Below are 23458 nucleotides of genomic sequence, written 5' to 3'. Positions count from 1 at the left end.
TTCTGAGACCTTCTATCTAGTTCTAACAACTTATGTGAACAAGTTACTAGAATTGCATTTAATACATTTACTGCAGCCACTTTGTAGCTCAAAGGAGAAAAACCAACCTGTAATAAATTGAAAAACTACTTTTTAAAAAATCTGTTCCTTTATTTTTATTTTTTAGGCTTTTTTTGCCTTTGCTTTTGGTGATGTGTTCTCTGTCAGTATTTTGAGTTTAATAGTGCCCATTTCAAATATGTTTTCTTCCCATCTGATCACCAGGTGTTTCTGTCAAATCATTAAACATTAACTTAGTTATGCAGTTGCTGTATAGTATCTCCATGTTTAAGTCTACAGCCAGAACTCTGTTGTACACATGTGTGAATGGTGAGGATATTTGATTTATCTTCCTTCCCTTTATTTTTCTTTTCTGTACTTATTAAATTCTTAACGTTTTTAACCCTAATGTTCCTTGGTATGGTTGAGTTTAAGGTTACTAGTTTGTTGATAGAGTATTGGAATCTGTTGTACTTGTCACTAAGAGCTTGGTTTAAACTGATAAAACACTATCTACCCATAGGTGCTTGTAATACTTTTTTCATTAGTTCTGTGTGTTGTTACAACTGTAGTAACCTTGAGGGCTTATCTACACAGTGTTAGTGTGCATTAGCTGTGGTATAAATTCCAGTGTGCTTTACGTGTGTTGCTCACTGCCCATGTGGACCCTGCTAGCATGCACTAAAAATTCCATAAAAGCACAAAAAGGAACTGTTAATGCATGCCAGCAGAGCCCATACGGGCAGTTGAAGTGCGACATGCTGGTATACACTAGAAATTACACCCCAGCTGGTATACACTAATGCACTGTGTTGACAAGCCCTGAGCAGGTCATAACTGGTTCAGTTTTCATGACTTCAGTCTGATGTAGACTAGCAACTTGAGTGCTACAGCCATTTTGGTTCAATTAGTCATCCAAGTGCAATATCACAATGCTTCTGTCTGTGAGGCAAACGCGCAGCCAAACCAGGGCTGCTCGCTCAGCTGCCCTGCCAACAGGGGCCGTTAGGTGCAGAAACTCAAGAGGTGCCCCTCCAACAGACCTGTTGTGAGTCACCACTCAGGCATTCTGCAACAACCCAGCTGAACTACCTTACACTGCAGGCGCTTTGTGAATGGTATCAGCCTTCAGGAATGTGACAGTAGTCTAACTCTCAGTGGAGCCTGGGTCAGATGACCCCCAGGCTCAGGTATTTCCCCAACACAACAGCACTACCAGCCAGGAACCCTCACACTGCAATGCAGCAGATCAGAGACTATACTCCCAGCCTGCTCCTGATCTTGTTCCTGCCCCAGCCTTGCCTGAGCCCTGTTCTAGTCTTGTCCTTGCTTTACTCTGACCTTGCTCCAGTCTTGCCTCTGCTTCCTGACCCCCTTGGACTCTAACCACCTGGCTTTGACCTCTGGCCTGCACCTGGACTCCAGCTACAGTACTGTTTTGGCTTGTCTACAGACTCTGATTTTTGTTCCAATCCCTGGCCTGTCCCTGGTTCTAGGTTCCAGTGCTATCCTCTGCTCAGTCCCGACCCTACGTCAGGCTTTGCCCTCCATTCCAACTACTAGGCCTGACTATCAGGAGGCAGGGCCTGACACTGCATCCTTCAGTGACATCTCAGACTCATTCTACCACCAGTCAACTCTTCCCCTACCAGTTCATCTAGGTTCCAGGCAAGTCTGACAGCAGCTGAGGCTTTGCTTAACTGGTTGTCTTACTAAAAATTGCTTCATTCAGTAAGATCCAAGCATTAAGTGTGCATCATATGCAAGAAATGCTGTTCTGTTGATGGAATTTTTTTTATTGATTTCTTGGTGGTGGGGGAGGAACAACAAAAAACACCGACTAACTTAAGGAATTTTATACAAAATCTTCTGTAACTTAAACTTGACCTGCAAAGGGAGGGGAAAAATTGTTTCGCTTCTTGTTTTGTTATGTATAAAGAAGACTTCAGTATTTAAGAATTTTGCAATTTCTGTTTAACATTAGAAGTACAGGTCTTGTACATCCTAAAAGACCATGGATAAGCAAGAGAACAAGTGAAACTGAAGTTTCAAGAAATGAGAGCTGACCAGTTGAAAGGGAAAATAAATTTTAGTTTTTGGTATACATTAACATCTGTTTCTAATGCTGATGTTCAGTGAGAATTTTCCAAAGAGGAGGACTTGAGTTGAAGATCCATCATCTGTTAATTAAGGTGTGGATTCATAATAAAAATCTGAGACACTCACCCCCCTCCTTCCCATAAAGTTATCCAGCAAAACTGGGAAGACCAGACATGCATGTTTCTGACCTGAGAAATATTAGGAACATCAAGAAAAATTGTGGAGAGGAAGAAAAGAGCGGCAGGATAGTCAGGTCATCTTTATATATCATAAAGAAGAAGAAAAAAGGGCACAAACTCCTTTAAAAGAAATACTTTTTTACAGTCTGTCTTTAAGGCAGCAAAGTGAAACACTTCAAATGTGGGAAAAGCCAAGATTGTTTTCATATGCACCTTGTAATTCTTCTTGGCTATATACATTATAATAATGAAATAGCTACTTGCATAGCTAACTGCACTGGTTGAATGAAGTACAGCAAGCAAACCAAAGGCATGTAATGAAATGTAATAAATTTACTGTGATAGTTTAAAAACCCAAGCAAGCCCAAAATAATCTACTGTTGTCCAGAATGAGGAAGACACATGCAAGATAGGTCTCACTATGTATCCTTTCTTAATGCACTGCACACCATTCCATCTGTGTACTTCATTATGGAGGGGGTCATATGTAAATAATGTGATTAATTAGTTAGATTAGTGCAGGGGTAGGCAACCTATGGCACGCGAGCTGATTTTCAATGGCATTCACACTGGCCACCAGTCTGGGGGGCTCTGCATTTTAATTTAATTTTAAATGAAGCTTCTTAAACATTTTAAAAACCTTATTTACTTTACTTTACACACCACAATAGTTTAGTTATATATTATAGACTTATAGAATGAGACCACCTAAAAACATTAAAATGTATTACTGGCACGTGAAACCTTAAATTAGAGTGAATAAATGAAGACTCGGCATACCACTTCTGAAAGGTTGCCTACCCTGGATTAATGTAAGGAAGACAATAGATTTACTCAGAATTGCCAAATTTAGGCCTTCAGTGCGTAATGAATAAGGCACAGGTCCATTCATTGTATATTGACAATAAGAAATAAATTGTGGCTGCCTCATTGACTGCACCAGCCTGTTGATTGACCGAGGCAGGGATTCTCTGGAAATATATGATTAAACCTTACCTTTCATTTCCTGACTCTTGCATCTGTAATGTAAATTTAGCTGCCTGTATGGAGTGTATTTTGTTATAGCTTTCTCTTCTGATTATCCTTAATCTCTGAAACTATAAGATTTGACAGCCTTTCAAGAAACAACTGGAAAGATAGCAATTCCCAGTTTTCTTTCTACATGCCCATTTCAAGTAGTACCTCCTTTTTCTGAGCAATTTTATAGTACACTGGATTCCTTTGATGGAGAATGTGGTGGTTTGGGAAATAACTGTTGAATTGTATTAATATGGGCAAGGCTGGAATAGCTTTGTTCTGATTGGTCTAAATTTAAAATCTTGTTTCTGTATAGTATCAGGGGGTAGCCGTGTTAGTCTGTATCTACAAAAACAACAAGGAGTCTGGTGGCACCTTAAAGACTCCTTGTTGTTTTTGTTTCTGTATAGTGATGAGAAATGTCTGAGTACACAGAGATGAAGTCTCACTTTGCAAACTGAGTAGCAAAAAATATTTGGAATATGCTGTATACATCTAGATTAGTCATTCTTCCAGTTTGTATATCTTCGTAACTTTTCTACTTAAAATATGTTAAGACTTGGAAATCATTATTGTGCTTAGCTTTTTTTTTTTTTTTTTTTTTTTCCATCCCTTCTGTGTTAAACATCTCGTTATGAACCACAGCTCTACTAGTTTGGCAACACAAAGAATAAGAATTTCCTTATTCTGTTTTCTCCATTTTTAAAATTAAAGCTAATAACTAAATCATGAACCAGAAACTTACCTTTGTAAAGTTTTCTGATTACATTGAGTCCAGTGAAAATAAACATGGATTGGACATCATGTTCTGAGTTGGTCTTAAAGCACACTGATTTTTCAAATGTCTTATCTTAGTATGTTACATGGAGGTCAGTGTTGACTGTATAACTTTTTTAATGGCTATTATTATAAAGATTGAAGTCAGTTACTTATTCCTAGATTTAAAGTATATTTAGGCCATTAAAATACGCAATTATGTAATTCCTAATGCTTGTCCCTTTGTGTATGAGACTTGAGTGCACTGTTATAGAATCCTAGAAAAGTAGGGCTGGAAGGGACCTCGAGAAGTCATTTGATCCTGCCCCCAGTTCTGAGGCAGGACCAAGTAAAGCTGGATCATGCCTGACAGGTGTTTCTTCAGCCTGGTCTGAAAAACCTGCAATGATGGGGATTCCACAGCCTTTTCTTGGAAGCCTATTCCGGAGCTTAACTGCCCGTATAATTAGAAACCTTTTCCTAACCTCTAAACTAAATCTCCCTTGCTGCAGACTAAGCCCAGTACTTCTTGTCCTACCTTCAATGGACATGGAGAACATGATCTACCCCTCACCACTTACTCATCTTTTCTCAAGACTAAACATGCCCAGTTTTTTAACCGTTCCTCATAGGTCAGGTTTTCTAAATTTTTTTGAAATCATTTTTGTTGCTCTTCTCTGAACTCCCTCCAATTTAGCCAGACCTTTCTTAAGGTATGGTGCCCGGAACTGGATATATTACGATATCCCCTCATGCACTCTCTCTGATCCTGCACATAATTAGTAATTTGAGAAAGTATATGGGGTTGTATAAGCAACAAAATAACTCTTGGATTATGCCACATAATGCAGATCTGTAATACTTGACAGGCAATGACATTCCAATCCCTGATCTAAAGCTTGATTTCTGCACAAAATACAATCCAAGGACACACCCTCTGCCTCTGTGTGAATGCTTACAAAATTGATTCATAACTTTAAAAACATTTTTTTTTTTTTTTTTAAAGACCGTGAATCCTTTGTCAACCTGGAAGGCTAGTAGATGCTTATCTGGAAGATCTTATTTCTTTTTAGTGATTCATTATTTATAGATTGTGTTGAATTACATTTGGTATGCTTATAAATTGTTCAACAGTGAGACTCACCTCTTAAAAATGTGTTGTTAACTTCGGCCACATGCAAATATTTTGTTGCTTTTACTTTTACTCTATCTTTTTCCTATATCCCATTATCATAATACTTTGTGTGTGAGACAACAAGGATGTAATAGAATTTGTTCTCAACATGCTGTATTTTTTTCTCTCCATTTTAAGCTGCTGTGTTGCTCCCAATAATAAATTAACTCTTTTTGTATTGGGCTCTAAAAGTCTTGTGAGGATGTGAAGGAAAATAAATGGCAGGCCTGCATGATCTGAAGTTGTCTTGTTGGGTGGTTGGGGGTGGAAGGGTGTGTGTGTGGGTGTGTTTACATGGAAGACATAGTTGAAGTGTACTCTACTTCATTTTGAAAATGTAACTTAAGGACCCAAATGATTCAAAACTTGGAACTTACTTTGCCTGGAAGTAGTATAACATTAGGGGAAACTCCTATCCCCTAATAAGCCATAGTCTGACTCTGCATATCCTGGAAATATTGGCAACTGAGTTTGTGAATGACTGACTACTGCAAGCTAGGCAAGAACATAAATCTGCATAAAACAGGGCATGCTTTAGTCTTGATAAATGGTTCCTTATCTGACTCAAGTTGTATTTTTATCTGTACATTTGAGACACAGTTTTTGCTAGTAAAAATATACAGTTAATGCATTTCGACATTAGGTGTTACAAAATATAATGGATATAAAAATACAAAATGGAATAATTAGATAGTATCCTCATCTGTTTGAGTTATGGTACACCTCTACCCCGATATAACACTGTCCTCGGGAGCCAAAAAATCTTACCGCATTACAGGGGAAACCGCGTTATATTGAACTTGCTTTGATCCGCTGGAGCGCGCAGCCCCCCCCCGCCCCCGGAGCGCTGCTTTACCGCATTATATCCGAATTCGTGTTATATCGGGTCGTGTTACATCGGGTTAGAGGTGTACTTACAAGATGAGGATTTCTCTAATCTTAACTGCAGTTGAATTTCTGCCACATATAATGTATTAACTTTTTGTGTGTAAACATGCAAAATTAGTGGTTCATAGTTGTTCAGATAAGGAAAATTGACTGCTCTTGTAGTGATTCTTGTTGTGTTCAACACGTAGATGCATTAAAAATAAGTTATAGCTCAACTAGCACTGCAAAGCAGTGATCCATTTCAAAGTTTTATCTTAATTTTAAAACGCCTCTGAACATTGCTTAGTCAGTTAGAAACTTTACAAGCTTATTTTTAAAATCAACCATGAGAACTTCCTCATTTAAGATCCAAGGTACACACTTTAGAATTTAGCAGAGTGGAGCAACCTAAATGATCATGATTCAAATCACTTTCTTTAAATCATTGATGTAAACCAAGTTGAAGCTTTCTAAAACTTGTTTCAAAACTTGATGCTTTAGATTAAAATTAAGGCTGTTGATTAATCACAGTTAACTCACATGATTAACTCTAAAACTATGATTAATCGTGATTAATTTTTTTAAATCACAATTATTTTTATCTCACTGTTAAACAATAGAATACCAACTGAAATTTATTAAATATTTGTGGATGTTTTCTACATTTTCTACTATATTGATTTCAATTACAGCACAGAATACAAAGTGTACAGTGTTTACTTTATATTTTTGATTACAAATATTTGCACTGTAAAAATGATAGAAATAGTATTTTCAATTCATCTCATACAAGTACTGTAGTGAAATCTCTTTATCATGAAAGTGCAACTTAGGGGGGAAAAATCTACATTTGTATGTTACATAACTGCACTCAAAAACAAACAGTGCAAAACTTTAGAGCCTACAAATCCACTCAGTCCTACTTCTCGTTCAGCCAATCGCTAAGACAAACAAGTTTGTTTACATTTACGAGAGATAATGCTTCCCACTTTTTCTTTACAATGTCACCAGAAAGTGAGAATAGGCGTTCACATAGGACTTTTGTAGCCAGCATTGCAAGGTATTTATGTGCCAGTTATGCTAAACATTTGTATGCCCCTTCATTCTTTGGCCAACATTCCAGAGGAAATGTTTCCATTCTGATGATGCTCATTTAAAAAAAATGAGTTAATTAAATTTGTGATACAATTCTCCCCCAAGGAATTGAATGTCTCTGGCTCTATTTTACCCACACGTTGCCATATATTTCATGTTATAGTAGTCTCAGATGATAACTCAGCACATGTTCATTTTAAGAACACTTTCGCTGCAAATTTTACAAAACACAAAGAAGGTACTAGTGTGAGATTTCTAAAGGTAACTACAGCACTCAACCCAAGGTTTAAGAATCTGAAGTGCCTTCCAAAATCTGATCGGGACGAGGTGTGGAGCATGCTTTCAGGAGTCTTAAAAGAGCAACACCTCATTGCGGAAACTACAGAACCCGAACCGCCAAAAAAGAAAATCAACCTTTGGTGGTGGCATCTGACTCAGATGATGAAAATGAATATGCATCTGTCAGCTGTGCTTTGGATTGTTATCGAGCAGAACCCGTTATCGGCATGGACGCATGTTTTCTGGAATGGTGGTTGAAGCATGAAGAGACATATGAATCTTTAGCGCATCTGACACATAAATATCTTGTGACGCCGGTTACAACAGTGCCATGAGAACACCTGTTCTCATTTTCAGGTGACATAGTGAACAAGAAGCGGGCAGCATTATGTCCTGCAAATGTAGACAAATTTGTTTGTGTGAGCGATTGGCTGAACAAGAAATAGGACTAAGTGAACTTGTAGGCTCTAAAGTTTTACATTGTTTTATTTTTGAATGCAGTTATTTTCTGTATATAATTCTACATTTGTAAGTTCAACTTTCATGATAGAGACTGCATTACAGTACTTGTATTAGGTGAATTGCAAAATACTATTTCTTTTGTTTTTTTACTGTGCAAATATTTGTAATACAAATAAATATAAAGTGAGCATTGTACACTTTGTATTCTGTGTTGTAATTTAAATCAATATAGTTGAAAATGGAGAAAACATCCAAAAATATTTAAATAAATGGTATTCTATTGTTTAACAGTGCAATTAAACTGTGTTAAATGTGTGAGTCTCTACTACACTGGGCAGCTCATACCATAGTGAGGTAATTTTGAGTGAATCAGGGAGTGTTGCTGATGACACTTTTGCTTAAAGACATTTTTTTTGGCAGTCTGCATTATGCTGTCATTAACTTCACAATGGAAATTCTGGAAACTATTTTTTCTAATTTTTAGAACTTAATGAAGACTGTCACAAACACGGCGACCTTCTAAAATTACAGGATTGGCTTGGCTATTCTTTTCAAACATGAATTTCTCTTCTGTTTCTGATGCTAAGCCTATGCAGATTTTGGTGGTTTTAATATTTGCTATGTTTCAATGAAACCTCTACTGTTTCTGTTTGTGCAAATTCTAGTGGGAGTGCTTGCCACTTCACAATCCCTTGATCAGGCAAAACAAGCGTGTAGAGACATCAGTGAATTGGTTTCACTGGGCTCTGCTGAAAAACTTTAAACATTATTCATTTGTATTACAGTAATACCTAGGATGTGCTTATTGGGCATATGCTAAGTGAGTGAGGTTTTTTCCAGTCACAGCTTTATTTTTAATTTCCCAAGCTGAGCTGTTTGTAGCCCTGATTTATTTTATTTATTTATGGATGATTGATAGAAAGAAGTTGGAATATATTACAATGGGAGAAGAATGTACAAGTTTCCCCATCTCACATATACTCTATAATTGCAGAGATTTTCCAAAAGAAATTTATCTATGGACAGATTCACATTCCTAGCTTAACAATTGTGTATGTTTCAGAAAATCGGAATGTGAAAATGGGTGCTGAAATCAGAACTGCTTTGTAACATTAATTATATTGGATATCACTGGGCATCTATATTTTTGTATCTTATTTAGTAATATGAGGCTACTTTTTTTATTTTTGTCTTTTGTACTCCTTAGCAATTTGTCTGTTTCCACTTTCTTGTAGGCTTCCTTTTTGATATTCAGGTCATTAAAGAGCTCCTGATGGAGCCGTAGTTGGGCTCTTACTATTCTTCTCACCTTTCCTTCAGATTGGGATTACCTGCAGTTATTGTGCCTTTAAATATTGCCTCCTTAAGAAACTGCCAGCTCTCCTGAACTCCTTTTCCCCTTAGATTGCCCTTCCATGGGACCTTATCCCTATCAGTTCTGAGTTTGTCTGCTTTTTTTGAAATCCATTGTCTTTATTCTGTTGCTTACACTCCTTCCATTTTATGATCACCCAAGTTGCCTTCAACCTTCAGTTTCCTTACCAATTTCTCCCTCTTAGGTAGAAACTAGTTGAAAATGACTGTCTCCACTTTCTGAAATAAAAAGTTGTCCCTTATACATTCCAAAAACTTATTAGAAATTTTGTGGTTTTCCATATTAGTTTTCCAGCAGATGTCTGGGTAGTTAGTCCCACATTATTACTAGGTCTGGTGTTTTGAATGTATCTTTTATTTGTTCTAGAAATGCCGCCGCCTCCTCCTCCTCCTTCTTGATATGGTGGGGTATAGTAGACCTTACCATGACATCACTCCTGTTTTCCGCGCCCCCCCCCCCACTCTTTATCTTTACCCATAGACTTTCAACTGGTCTGCCAATCATCTCCTTGTGGACCTCAGAACAAGTGTATATTCTTGATGTATAATGCAGGACCTCTTCCCTTTTTACCCTGCCTGTCCTTCCTGAACAAGCTATATCCCCCATACATGAGTGCTGAGTTGTTACAGGCTGAAATTTAATGCTTAGTAGGGTGACCAGATAGCAAGTGTGAAAATTCGGGATGGGGGTGGTGGGGTAATAGGTGCCTATATAAGAGAGAGCCCCAAAAATCGGGACTGTCCCTATAAAATCGGGACCTCTGGTCACCCTAATACTTGGAGACAAGTTCCACCATAAATATTTTGAAATTAAAACTTTTTGGTATGCGGTGTTCTATATCACAACATAATTTTTTAGAAATGTTGTCCTGGGTTTATGTTTAATCAGTGGAATGATGTATATTATAGTACCAATGTCTCTAGTATTTTGGACTAGGAAAACTTTGTTTAAATCACTTCCCAGCTGATTTATTTACCACAAAGATTTAAATTCACTATCCTTGGCTCAATGATTAAATACTATTTTTTAAACATACTATCACTGCAAAGTCATAAGCTAGATACACAATATTCTGAACGCTTAAAAAATAGGAGGTGAGTCCTCCAATATCCTGCAGATGCTCTGATATTTAATGCTATAGTCTTTTATTCCTGTTGAGTTACAACTGTAAAACACGAACATTAAAAAGAAAACTATCCAGAGTGTATCATCTCAACAGTGATTATTGAAAACAATTGGACATTTATTTCAATAGCACGTGACAATTCTTATTTTATACATTATTCAGATTTTTGTAAAGAACAAGAGAAAATAAAGGTAGAATACAAACAAGTATTTGCTCTGCTGAACATTAAGTCTGTACAAAGATGTATTGGGCTAAAACAAATCTAAAATTGAGACAAACTTTAGTACTGTACGATGCCTGTAATTTAAAAGTATGTTCTCTTTTTTTTTCTTCTTTTTTTCCCCCCTCCCCCTCCCTCCAGAAACTTTTTCACCAAAAGGACAAAGGAACTCAAACCTGGTCTCCACAGTGCTCCTGGCTGGAAGTTATTTGGAAAAGTCCCTCCTAGAGAAAACTTTCAAAAAGATTCCAAAATAATTCAGCAGGTGAGTAACCATCTCACATAGGTATGAAACTTCAGTAATTTCTTCTTTGGTTCTTTTAAGAATGAGTTGAATTTTTAGTTGATGTCTCCATCATGGCACCCAGCTTGACAGTCAGAAGAACCTTTTTGAGTTTTGCCTTTTATTGAAAGAAAAATAGTTACATTTTTCCTTGTTTCTCAAGTAACTTTCCAAGCAGAGAATGGATACCTCAGCTCACTCAGTGGAACTTAATTCAATAAACAAAGTTGTCTTCCATACTTCGGAGAGCAGTAGAAAAAAAAGTATGAAAACAATTCATATGCATCCAGTTGTTTTAACAGTACTAAAATATATTCTGATTTAAAGAACTAATGGTCTTTCAGTATTTACAAACTTTCCCCACATTCTAAATGACTTATAATACAACATTAGTTTGCTTACAAGATTGTGGGAGAGAGCTTGGTGACTGGATATATTAAGACAAAACATGGTATACCACTCCAAGTCAGGTTAGAAATGTCCACTCAGGCCTGGTCTTCATGAGGAGAAAAGGTGTGGGTTTTATTTTATCATGTTAGCTAATATATGGTAAAATCCTAAGATGGAAAAGAGCGTTTGTGGTTTTACAAATACCCTAGTGGTTTACCTCAACCCGTTAACACCTGTGAGAACCCACACACTGCCTTGTGACTAAAATCTTATCTGTTAGCAAACACATGATTAAAAACAAACGTTAGTTTTTTTTTTTTCCTAGTGTGGATACACAGTCATTGTCTACAGACAATGCACAGATCGGTTAGATTCAGTCCTAGGTGAAGTTGGCTTCTTGTGGGGCTCAAGGTACTCAATGTGAAAAGTCTGCCCAGAGGGGAGTCTGTAGTGGTCAAAGCATCTGGAACTTCTGTGGCAAGAGACGAGATACTGGCAAAGCAGAACTGGCCAGTACAGCGCTAGTGTTACCTTGTGGTTTTGTTTTGTTTTGTTTGTTTGTTTGGGGGAAGGGATGTTACCAGGCTGGCCAGGTGATGCCCTGTTTCTTTGAAGCCCCAATTGAGATTTTAAAGCTGCTGATCCTCAGTGGAAATCCCACTAAGGGAGGCAATGAGAAAACTGTCCTCCTTGAGGGGTAAAAATATCTCTCTGGGATGTGGATTCTGTTGGCTTGTGATTTGCAGTTGGCAGCTAGTGTACCAGCTTGGAAGAATCAAGCTGAGAAAAATTAATCTCCCAGTCAATGTATTTGTATGTTCTTGTCTGAATCGAATATTGAGAGAGCATTCTGTAAGGCTACGTCTTCACTAGGGGGGGATCGATTTAAGATACGCAAATTCAGCTACGCGAATAGCGTAGCTGAATTCGACGTATCCGAACTGACTTACCCCGCTGTGAGGACGGCGGCAAATCGACAGCCGCGGCTCCCCCGTCGACAGCGCTTACTCCTACCTGCGCTGGTGGAGTACAAGCGTCAATTCGGGGCTCGATTGTTGCGTCCCGACGAGACGTGATAATTAGATCCCCGAGAGATCGATTTCTACCCCGATTCAGGTGGGTAGTGAAGACGTAGCCTAAGACTGTTTCTTTTGGCAGTGTCTTTCTCTTCTACCCTCTCACCTCTAGCGTGATGAGTTTGCCCCCCCCAAACTCCCAGACTGTACTTGCAAGTTCCTTAGACATCAGTATCAATAATGACCACTTTCTCATTATTTCTCAGCATTTGGGCAAATAAAGTTTAGAAAATGATCTCTTGGTCCATGGTAAATAGAGGATGTTCAATATCGCACTCCATTTCTTTCAAGCTGATACCTATTACCAGGAGCCTAGCTTGCTAATGAGCAAGGGGGCTAGGGGAATTTGCCACTTCCCAGACTTCTTAAACTCTGTGTGCTCAATGATGTTTTCCACTTCTTGCCCCTCGCAAAATTACATATAATGTTTTATATGCCAACACAACTTTACCCGCCCCACCTTTAATTTTTCTGAAGTAGGCCCCTGCCTATTACCTTTTATAAAGGTGTATAACTCACTCAAGAACAGTTTATAAAATAGACCGTTCTGCATAGAATAAATACATGGAAATATGGAATCTGTTTCATTTTAATTATAAATGACTGGTATCCTAGCTTTTTATACATGTAAAGGTAGTTTTTTGTAGTAAAACCAGAAATAAAACTTTTTTTTTTTTAAAGGTTATGTCCCATCCTTCTTTAAAATTTTTTTTCTTTGTCATAGCCACACCTCTGCCTGCCAAATTGAATTTGTCATTTTAGTTGCTGTTTTTGGTGACCCAGTCAGACACTGTGATTATAAAATATTTTTTGTTTGCATTTTCCCTTCTAGTCCTGAATATAACTTCATTTTAGTCTCCTTGAAAAAGTTTAGTTACCAAACAGACACTGCCTTCAGTTAAACTATGCCATTTGTTTTACATGGATGAATAATCACATTAGAACTTCTATATATTCCCTGGAATTCTTACTTCAGACTGGGTGGAGAGTTAATGGGATTTTTATTAAATGTTTTTGATTCTTTGATGCGCCAGTTAATTGAATAAAACCAGTTTTATTCAACTCTAGGATTATGGAAGATAAATAATTTTTCTTTGTATACAAGACTTCCATATTAAAAAAAGGCAACTACAGATTCCTCATTTAATTCACTCATTCATCAAAAATTGTAAGAGTCTCTAAAAAGAAATGTTGTGGCTTTCCTACAGGCAAACTTTTAGTTTGACCTCCTCAGTGGATATCTTGGTAGAAATAAAATCCATTCCTATATCTCTTTTTGGTCTAAGTCCAGAAGCTTGTGTTTTCTGAAGGCATTTGAGTTCTAGGGAGAGATGGCCAAAAAATTCATTCAAAGGGGATCAATCGTGCTGCTTCTATCAGTTATAATGCCTTATTGTCTTATGTTCATCCCTGTATGTTTTTAGTGTACTATTCTTCTGCTAGTACATAATAATGCCACTGCTTTATTAAAGTGAATAATCGGTAGTAATACAATATTAATGTTCGAAAATACTAAACACATCAGTGTGTCCCTGCAGTTCCAAGGCAGTATGGTGTGCCGACCTAGTGAATTTGAGTTCCTTTCTCTTGTGCTGGTGGAGGCAGTAACCAGAGGCCTTGTTTATGCTACAAGCGTACAGCTAAGGCTCTGCAGCTGTGCTGCTGTAGTGTAGATACTTCCCACATTCACGGATGGGGTTTTCTCATTAATGCAGGTAATCCAACTCTCTGAGAGGCAGTAGCTAGGTCAGTGGAAGAATTCTTCTATTGACCTAGCTGCTTCTACAGTGGGGGTTTGGTTGACCTAACTGCATTGCATATGGTGTGAAATTTTTCACAGCCCTGAATGATATAGCTAGGTTGCTATATATAATGATGTAGCTAATTTCTAGGTGTAGACTAGACCCGAGTGACCTGAGGGGAGAGATTTTTTCCCCCCTCTTTCTGTGACTTCTCTTCTCTCTGGCTTCTCTCTTTCTCCATGCTCCTCTGCTAACAGTTGCAATTGACAGGCTTGACAAGCTCTGGAGGGAGCTATGTTCTGTCATCCTCTTTTTTTTTTTTTTTTTTTTTTTTTAAAAAAAAAAAAAAAAAAAAGATTTTTCTGCAATAGGAGCCCTTTGTGAAGCAGTGAAGTGAAAAATGGGAAGGTTTTTCTGGAGCTTGAAGAACTCCTAGTGGGATGGGAAATATCAGTCATAGAATCCTGTAGTGTTTTGCTGTGGGCTGAAAAATATGGCTGGGGAAGGAGCAAGCAAGGCTGCAAAAAAAAGTCACTTGTTCTGAAATCGCAACAGTGTTTAAACAGGACTTGCTGGGATAAATGACAAACCAAACTCTATTTTTAAGATGTCACTTCCTTAGATTAAGCAATAAAAGTTGTATGTTAAAAGGAGTGCATCTTCAATGTAGTTTTTCCTTTTAATTTGAATGTTAATGGTGGCTTCCTTAATTGTGAAAAGAAGTGTTCTCTAAAAGTAGCTGCTGATTTAACATTCTTGGCTCTTTGTCTCCATTAAATACTATATGCTAAGAATCCAGAGGTTTCTGGTCTATCTTCTTCGGAATAGAGGTGGTGGACTAGACCGTTTTCAGTCATCAGTTCCTCTTTTCTTGAAGTGAAGGAACTTGCTCTTGGGACAAATCATAGTCCATCAGATCAGCAAATTTACTTCCTTCTTCTCCTCCCCCCCCCCCCCCCCCCAGTGAATATCTGCTTAATTTTTGTTACATTCAAAATGAGACTTCTATAAGTAACTTTAAATTGATGAATGCATCCTCTTTTCTGTTCTTCTCGATATTGTATAGTATTTAGGTAATATCTTAGATAAGACAACACAACCATCTATCTTCAGTGTTTTAATGGCTTCAGAGTATTGTGCGAGTGCACTGTCAACATTCCAGCCACAGCATGAGACTTTACAAGATGAGAACACATTTGGCTGATGTGAATTATGGGAGTCAGAACCTGACCTGAGATTCCAAACTTGAGACATTTCCTAACTCTGTGCCTTGAAAATCCACATGGATAGTGGAACCTTTTTCCAGAAGTGGTACCACTCCCTCTAAGCAAGCAGCTTCTGTGAAAACTCAGTCCTGTCTCTTCGAAAATTTTGGTCCACTTTGTTAATCCAGCAAAGATTCTAATGGATGAAGGTGCATTTTACTAAAGATAAATTAAAATTTCACCTTTAGTACCTGGTCTAAATTGTGTTGCCCACAATAATACTCTGTCAAACTTGATGATAACAGGAAGTAGAGAACTGGGGGGAACATATGGAAGTGTGTAGACTCTGAGTTGAGGTTTGTGTGCTAAAGCCCTTCTTTCATTGCTGCTGTTCTTAGTTTGGTTATATGTATTAGTAGTTCCAAACCCATTCCAAGGGCTTTAGACACCTATAAAGGTAAGATCCCTGCCAGCACCTCCCCCTGCCATAGATCAGCTGTTCCGTGGCATGCAGGAGGTGCTGGAAGGGAAGAAATGGGGATGGGGCATGCTGGGGTGAGAGGGCGGAACTGAGCAGGAAGAGGTGGGGCAGGGGTGGGGCCTTGGGAGAAGAGGTGGAGTGGGAGTGGGGCCTGGAGCTGAGAGGGGGTTGGGCACCCCTGGGGAAAGTTGGAAGCCAATGCCTGTGGGAACACCTATGGACCACTTACACAAAATGCTTGTGGCCATGTATTACTACTTGTTTGAAAAGTCCAATGAGAGTTTACTAAATATGCCTTCCCGAAGTGCCTACAGGTCAGGCTGGGTGTTCAACAGTGGCATTGTCTTGGCTGAGGCAGGCCACCAGAGAGAGCATGCTTACATCAGTCTTTGTGTCATTGGTAGGAAGTCTTACCAATCCAAGGCCAGGTCACCACTACAGATCTATATCGGTATAACTATGCCACTTAGGGGTGTAAAAAATCCACATCCTTCGGCGATGTAGTTATACTAGCCTAACCCCCAATGTAACAGTGCCATGTCGACAGGAGAGCTTCTGTCAACATAGCTACCACCTCTTGGGGAGGTGGAGTAACTACATTGACAGGAGAAGCTCTCATATTGGTGTAGGAGCATCTTCCCTTAAATGGTACAGCGATGCAGCTGCATTGTTGCAGAATTTTAAGTGTAGACCTGCCCTTAAAACCATGGCCTCCCATAGCTGGGTGCTAATCTAAGGTCATCTCTAAAATTGAGGTTCATGTGGCTTTCATGGATTCCAAAGAAACAGTGGGGATGATGAGGGGTTTGTAAGACATGAATGAACTGTATGGTCTTTAGGAAAAATCCAATCACAATCCTAGTAATTGGTTTATCTGTTTACATACCAAAACCACTTTTGCCAAGAGAGATTAAATATACTAATTCATAAATGAAAGCTGAGATTCTCCTTTCATATTTCTATATTCTAGAGGTCAGAGGGCTTGAAACATAGAGAAAAGCTTTGCCTATTTAGCTAAAGGAGACTACAGATCTGAAAAAGGACTTTTGATAATCTCTGGATTATAACTAGCTTTCTCTCACTAAAGAGAGAAGATTTAAGAGTACAAAACTGCATTGAATAGAAAAAATCCCATAGTGACCAGTAACACAAATAAGCTTAGTGAAGTGGTGATCCCCCAAGTGGAACTTAATGGCAATACCAGATATAAAACAAATAACTGGTATCGTAATTGAGAAAGTTAAGCAAAAATAAATCATTAACGAGTTTGTGTTCTCAAAAGGGTCATTTGATTTTTTTTTTTCTTTTAAAGGCATGTAAAATATATCTAAATTTATCCTTCCAATATTGCTGAGTAATTTAGAATATGCCATTTGTTTGCTCTTTGTTATTGAGGTAACCATCCAACTCAGTGGAATTAGTTGGGGATCTTCAATCTAAATGACTTTTAACGTAGCTTCTACAAAATCAAAACTTTCTGTGGGGAAAAATTCAAATGAAATATTTTGCTTTTGGTCGGTTGGACCCAAATCTGAATTACTTTTTGTGTGTGGCATGTTGACTGACCCCGAGCACTTTATTTTGAGTTAGCTCAACATCATACTGCATCTGTCTCTGTACCATAGTATCTCATGGGAATGAATGGTAGTTCAAGTGCTTCATGTCCCCATTCTCTCCTGTGGTCTTGGCTGCACTATACCTTGCACTGTTGTCTCACCTCTGACTGAGCCACATCATGGGAATAATAGGACTACAGTATATCAAGTGATGCATAGTCCTGCCAGGGAGGCCAACCCATAGTAAAGAATAAGGGAATGATGCACCCAAACTACAGCTTCCATGAGGGACCATGGCACTGTAGGCAGATGCAGTTTAATGTTTTAACTTACTTGAAACAGAACATTGTTTCAGGGAATGTCAAATACTTTGAAAATGTTGAAATGAGATTTGTCGATACAAAAGAAATTCTGATTTGTAAGGAGTTCCTTATTCCGTGACATTTCGATATTTAAACTATAATTTGGGCCTAAAACAAATGTGTTTTTGGGTTTTTTTGTGTTCAGCTGTACTAAGCCAACACTGAGGCCTCTTTAAATAACCATAGCACTGTAAGGGTTCAGAACCTGAAGATTTATCTTCACACTATGCTTGTACAGTAGGTAGGTATTCCTGTTTCTACATATGGAGAAAGTGATATCAATTAAATAGGGTTGCCCACCTACCCAGGTTTTCCCAAGATCACCCTCTGCGCCTCTTCCCCGCCCCCTTTTTTTTGAGGTAGTTGTCTCAGGAAATTTGTAAGGGTGATTAGTGCACACTGTCAGCCTTCCTGTGTTACAGGCGCAGGATCATCTTTGGTCCATCAGAGGTGGCAACCCTAAAGGATGTGCTCAAGGTCACAAAGCAAGTCAATGATAGTCAGGATTTCCATTCAAGAGTTGGACTCCTAGTCATCTGGTCTAACTACTAGATTTTAGTGCAAACTGTTCTTTCACAAAAAATGGAATAGGTAGTAATACTAGCAGGCTGTCTCAAAAAAGGTCCTCCAGAAAATCTGGAAACTTGGTTTGAGAACTCCCTGAAGCCACAGGTCCCAGAAATGTAACTCTGTAATGGGTATTGTCTTCAGAGAACTACTGAGATTTGAAAAATTACCCTATACACATGCAGAAAGTACGGCAAGGAAATAGTTTCAGGAGTAAGTCGATTGATTTTATTTTATTTATACTTTTGTGCAGCAAATTGTATATTATCTTTTCCAAAAGATTACCGCTCATTCAGTTATAGATACCCACATTCTTCTGGTTAGATTTTGCAGCTGTAAATGGATCAAAAGTTGAAAGTTCTTGGCAGGCTAATTCTCTCATGTTGCAGCTGTTGGCTGTCTCAATTCTCATTGGATTTAAAACTGCACAAGCAGGATGTGGTAGGTTTTTTTTTTTTTTTTTTTTTTTTTTTTTTTTTTTGCTGGACCTCTCCCACCAGCTGTGCTTCCTTCCTCCCCTGTTTAATAAAGGGAAAAATAGCAACCTTTTAGGATTAAAAGTGCCAAAAATGTATTTGGTGTACTGAAGGTTTTTATTCTGATGAACTGTGACAGGAAGTGTAATTGCCAATTTAAATAGGGGAATATATGGATTAACAGAAATCCTGACTAGTAAACTATGCTTGCCTTCTCACTTTAAAAATCATTGTTTTACACTTTGAAATAAAATGTGATTGTTTTTACATGAAATAAGGTTGAAGCTGAAATGCATTTGCAGCACATGATGCATATGTTTTTCAGTTGGAACTGATTAAAGTGGCAGATCTGTTTAAGTAAAACTAATTTGCTTCCCTTTTTTGAAAATACCTTATTCATTAGACATGAGATATTTAAATCTGTTTTTGTGGTGTAAGTGACATAGTCAAGTGAAATACTGATTGAAGCATCTAAATTCAGTTCTTGTTTTTTATTAATGAAAATATTTCTTTAAAGACCAATACAATCATTTTACCATAAAAGTAAAGCTTAAAGTGATTCCTGAACCCTACTTGGGCTACAAGACAGAGATGGTATCTTTTTCATTTTTCTCATGTCTTTCTGTCTCTCACAGATGTACATCTTCATATTCTAATGTAGCTTGCATTATCTCCTCCTTTAGCCAGGTAAAGCCTTTTTAGGAGCCTTAGAATAAAAAAGCTGATTTTTTTTCTAAATTCTAAGTGTTAGACACTCTAAAAAGCAGAATAGGAAATCAGTTCTAAAACAGTGCAGAAAAGAGCAGCAACCATTATTTACACTCACATCCACATGACCAATGGTGCTAGCATTAAGCAACCAATCTGACAAACACCAAATAGACTATTTTGTCATTGTCCTACAACTGATATCTGAAAAAAGTTAGGATTGTTATTAGGTCTCTGAAAATGGATATTGAACACTAGAGGTCATAATCAAAAGCATAATGTGAGAGGGTTTCAATTGGCAAAAGTTGTCTATGCTGAAGTGCCTACCTGAACTCTAATGAAGTCCTAACTCCATTGAAGTCGATAGTAAGATTCCTGTGTCTGACACCCATAACAAATGTTTGGATGTTTGCCTGAGAAGAGTGCCTTGTACGTTTCTCTAGTAGAAGCCTCTAAGATAGGCTCACAAAAACTTCAGTAGGGCCAGGTTTGGTTGTGGGGGGTGTGTGTGTGTTAAATAAAAAGACACAAAATAGGCTGGATCAGTATCCATGTACATTGAGCCTCTCAACCCACCACAATAACTCGCCCCCCTAAATCCATACATGGCTTCAGTTCAGGCCCCCTGACACCCTTCCCCTCTCCCCTCCTCCCCCCTTCCTTAGGAAAACCCAGAGGAAAATAGTTTTGCAGTGTGCCCTGAAAATCAATAAATCTGGGCTTTTACGGATAGGCCCAAGGGAAGTGGGAGTAAGTTCTAGTGTTGCAACTACTCACCAGAAACACACTGCTGTAAGACCATTCCTGTTTAAATAAATAAGAGAAGGGGGCTGTTAGCTAAGGACCTCAGCATCTGATACAGCCCACAGGAAGAGAAGCAATCTCTCTAAGGTAGGCAGGACTCCTAGCTATTTAGGAATTTATATAGATGAAAACCAACGTCTTAAACATCAGTTTCTTGATGGACCATAGGGCAGACCATAGAGCATGGGTATTATGTGCTCCCTGCAAAAAGGACACACAACTGATTTAAAATTTTTATTAAAGCTAATGTTAAAAAATTATATAGTACACAGGTTAAGAAAAGAGTGTCTGTACATCTGGGTATAGTGCTTAGATTATCCACAAACACAAAATTCGTTTTTAAAGTCATAAGATACATATAGTGCATAATCAGCAATAACCCAAATTTAGGTGAATAAATTAAGAATACAGTTTAGACAACTGATACTAAAATGTTACATGTTCCTAGTAAGAGACTGATGGGAGAAACTCCTTCAGTTTAAGATTTAGTTGTTGATTTCAGTAACTCCCACTTCTACAGTGAAGCTTCATTGTCTTTCCAGTGGAATCAGAAGGTAACAAACACATGCAACCATTCAACAAAATCCTTGGGTACTGCTTCAGATTCCCTCTTTGTGGAGTTGTGCACCTTAACTAAAATTTTAAAATGTATCGTTTGTTCCCAGACAGCCTAGAAACTAACTGTGATGTCGCACTCCATATGTATTATGGAAATATGCTTCAGAGTAGCAGCCGTGTCAGTCTGTATCCGCAAAAAGAACAGGAGTACTTGTGGCACCTTAGAGACTAACAAATTTATTTGAGCATAAGCTTTCGTGGGCTACAGCCCACTTCTTCGGATGCATAGAATGGAACATATATTGAGGACACCCACACCCACACCCACACACCATGAAAAGGTGGGAGTTGTTTTACCAACTCTGAGAGGCCAATTAAGTAAGAGGGAAAAAAAACTTTTGAAGTGATAGCCCAGTACAGACAGTTTGATAAGAAGCAATGCCCCTCTGCCATGTACATTGGCCAAACCGGACAGTCTCTACGCAAAAGAATTAATGGACACAAATCTGACATCAGGAATCATAACATTCAAAAACCAGTAGGAGAACACTTTAACCTGTCTGTTCATTCAATGACAGACCTGCGGGTGGCAATTTTACAACAGAAAAGCTTCAAAAACAGACTGCAATGAGAAACTGCTGAGCTTGAATTGATATGCAAACTAGATACAATCAACATAGGCTTGAATAGAGACTGGGAATGGCTGAGCCATTACAAACATTGAATCTATCTCCCCATGTAAGTATTCTCACATTTCTTATCAAACTGTCTGTACTGGGCTATCTTGATTATCACTTCAAAAGTTTTTTTTTCCTCTTACTTAATTGGCCTCTCAGAGTTGGTAAGACAACTCCCACCTTTTCATGCTCTCTGTATGTGTATATATATCTCCTCAATATATGTTCCATTCTATGCATCCGAAGAAGTGGGCTGTAGCCCACGAAAGCTTATGCTCAAATAAATTTGTTAGTCTCTAAGGTGCCACAAGTACTCCTGTTCTTTTTGCGGAAATATGCTTGTGAATGTGAGTATGATGTAACTGGAATATGCCTTATGCAGGGGGTCTCTTGTAAGGTATCATTACAAAGGTTATAACCTACTGAATTTTTTCATCCTATTTGTATGAATGTTTAATTCTTGTATCTGACAATAGAAATATCAAGTATAACTCTGAGGTCCTAGTGTGATTATGCAAAGTGTGAGCCATTAATGGTGGTTTAGAATCTTGATGGCTCCCATTGACTAGGACAATTGGTTATAAATGGTTTATTTACCTGCAAGCCTTCCTGTGTATGTGTGGGCCAGCACATGAGTAATGAAGCATGAGGTCTTACAGTGACATGTGACCATGTCACATGATACTGGAATCCATCTTAAATCTGGTACTTTTCCATTTAGAAGGAGGGGTGGGGACTCAGAGACAAAAGATTCCTGCCTTATGCCAAAGCTATAACGGGGTGGAACAGGACAAAAGGGCTGCCGGTCATGAGAACATGCCTGCTTGCCACCTAAGATGTCTGCTGGAACTAACAAGGACTGTACCGGGGAGAGGATTGGGCCCAGACTAGGAAGGAGTTTAGTCTGGGAAAGAAGTTTATTGGAACATTTCTGAGGGTGAGATTTTTACATGTAATCAGTTTCTTAATGTATTAGGCTTAGACTTGCGTGTTTTTGCTTTATTTTGCTTGGTGACTTACTTTGTTCTGTCTGTTATTACTTGAAACCACTTAAATCCTACTTTTTATACTTAAAATCACTTTTGTTTATTAATGAACCCAGAGTAAGTGATTAATACCTGGAGGGAGCAAACAGCTGTGCATCTCTCTCTGTGTTATAGAGGGCAGACAATTTGAGTTTACCCTGTATAAGCTTTATACAGAGTAAAACAGATTTATTTGGTGTTTGGATCCCATTGGGAGTTGGGTGTCTGGGTGCTGGAGGCAGGTAATCTGTTAAGCTGTTTTCAGTTAAGCCTGCAGTTTTGGGGGCGTGGACCAGACCTGGGTTTGTGTTGCAGCAGGCTAGTATTTCTGGTTCAACAAGGCAGGGTTCTGGAGTCCCAAGCTGGCAGGGAAGACTGGCTCAGAGGGAACTTCAGCACATCAGGTGACAGTCCCAAGGGGGTCTCTGTGACTGAACCTGTCACACTAACTATGTAGTGTAGCGGTAGTGTGTCAGTCCCAGGATATTAGTGACCTCACCCACCTTGTCTCTTTAGAAGGTAAATCAGAATTAAAGCCCAAGGCATTGGTGCCCCTTCTCACCCATCCCCCAGTTCCCCACTTTCTGCCAGTTAGTATCAACTGTGCAACCTCAACTCTCACTTTGCATTGGGTGAAACTAGGATTCTTTTGTAATACTTTGTTAGTAATTTTTCAGGGGGTTTATAGATCTTGTGGTATCTTAAATTTTTTGTGTCGTCATTCATTTTGCCTGTAAAATAATTTTTCTTTTGAGGGTCTCTTCTCCCCTTTCCCTGCTGTCACCTCCCCCCCCCATTGTTATGGCAGACAAACAAACATTTTGGGGGGGGGGTTGTTTTGTTTTTTAAGTACAGCCAT

General features: G+C 38.4%; 1 protein-coding gene across 1 annotated transcript in view; it reads left to right on the top strand.

Moving 5' to 3' along the window:
• TBC1D12 (TBC1 domain family member 12) overlaps positions 1-23458 on the top strand; it is an 82148-nt gene that overhangs the window by 7272 nt on the left and 51418 nt on the right. Inside the window, exon 2 of the mRNA XM_026650915.1 lies at positions 10831-10954. Within this exon, the coding sequence (XP_026506700.1) occupies positions 10831-10954 (124 nt within the window). The remainder of the gene's footprint in view (positions 1-10830; positions 10955-23458) is intronic.

This window comes from Terrapene carolina, unplaced genomic scaffold, assembly GCF_002925995.2.
Source record: "Terrapene carolina triunguis isolate 2854851 unplaced genomic scaffold, T_m_triunguis-2.0 Scaffold95, whole genome shotgun sequence".
Taxonomy (NCBI): Eukaryota; Metazoa; Chordata; order Testudines; family Emydidae; genus Terrapene; species Terrapene triunguis.
This window is presented reverse-complemented; position numbering and strand designations above follow the sequence as displayed.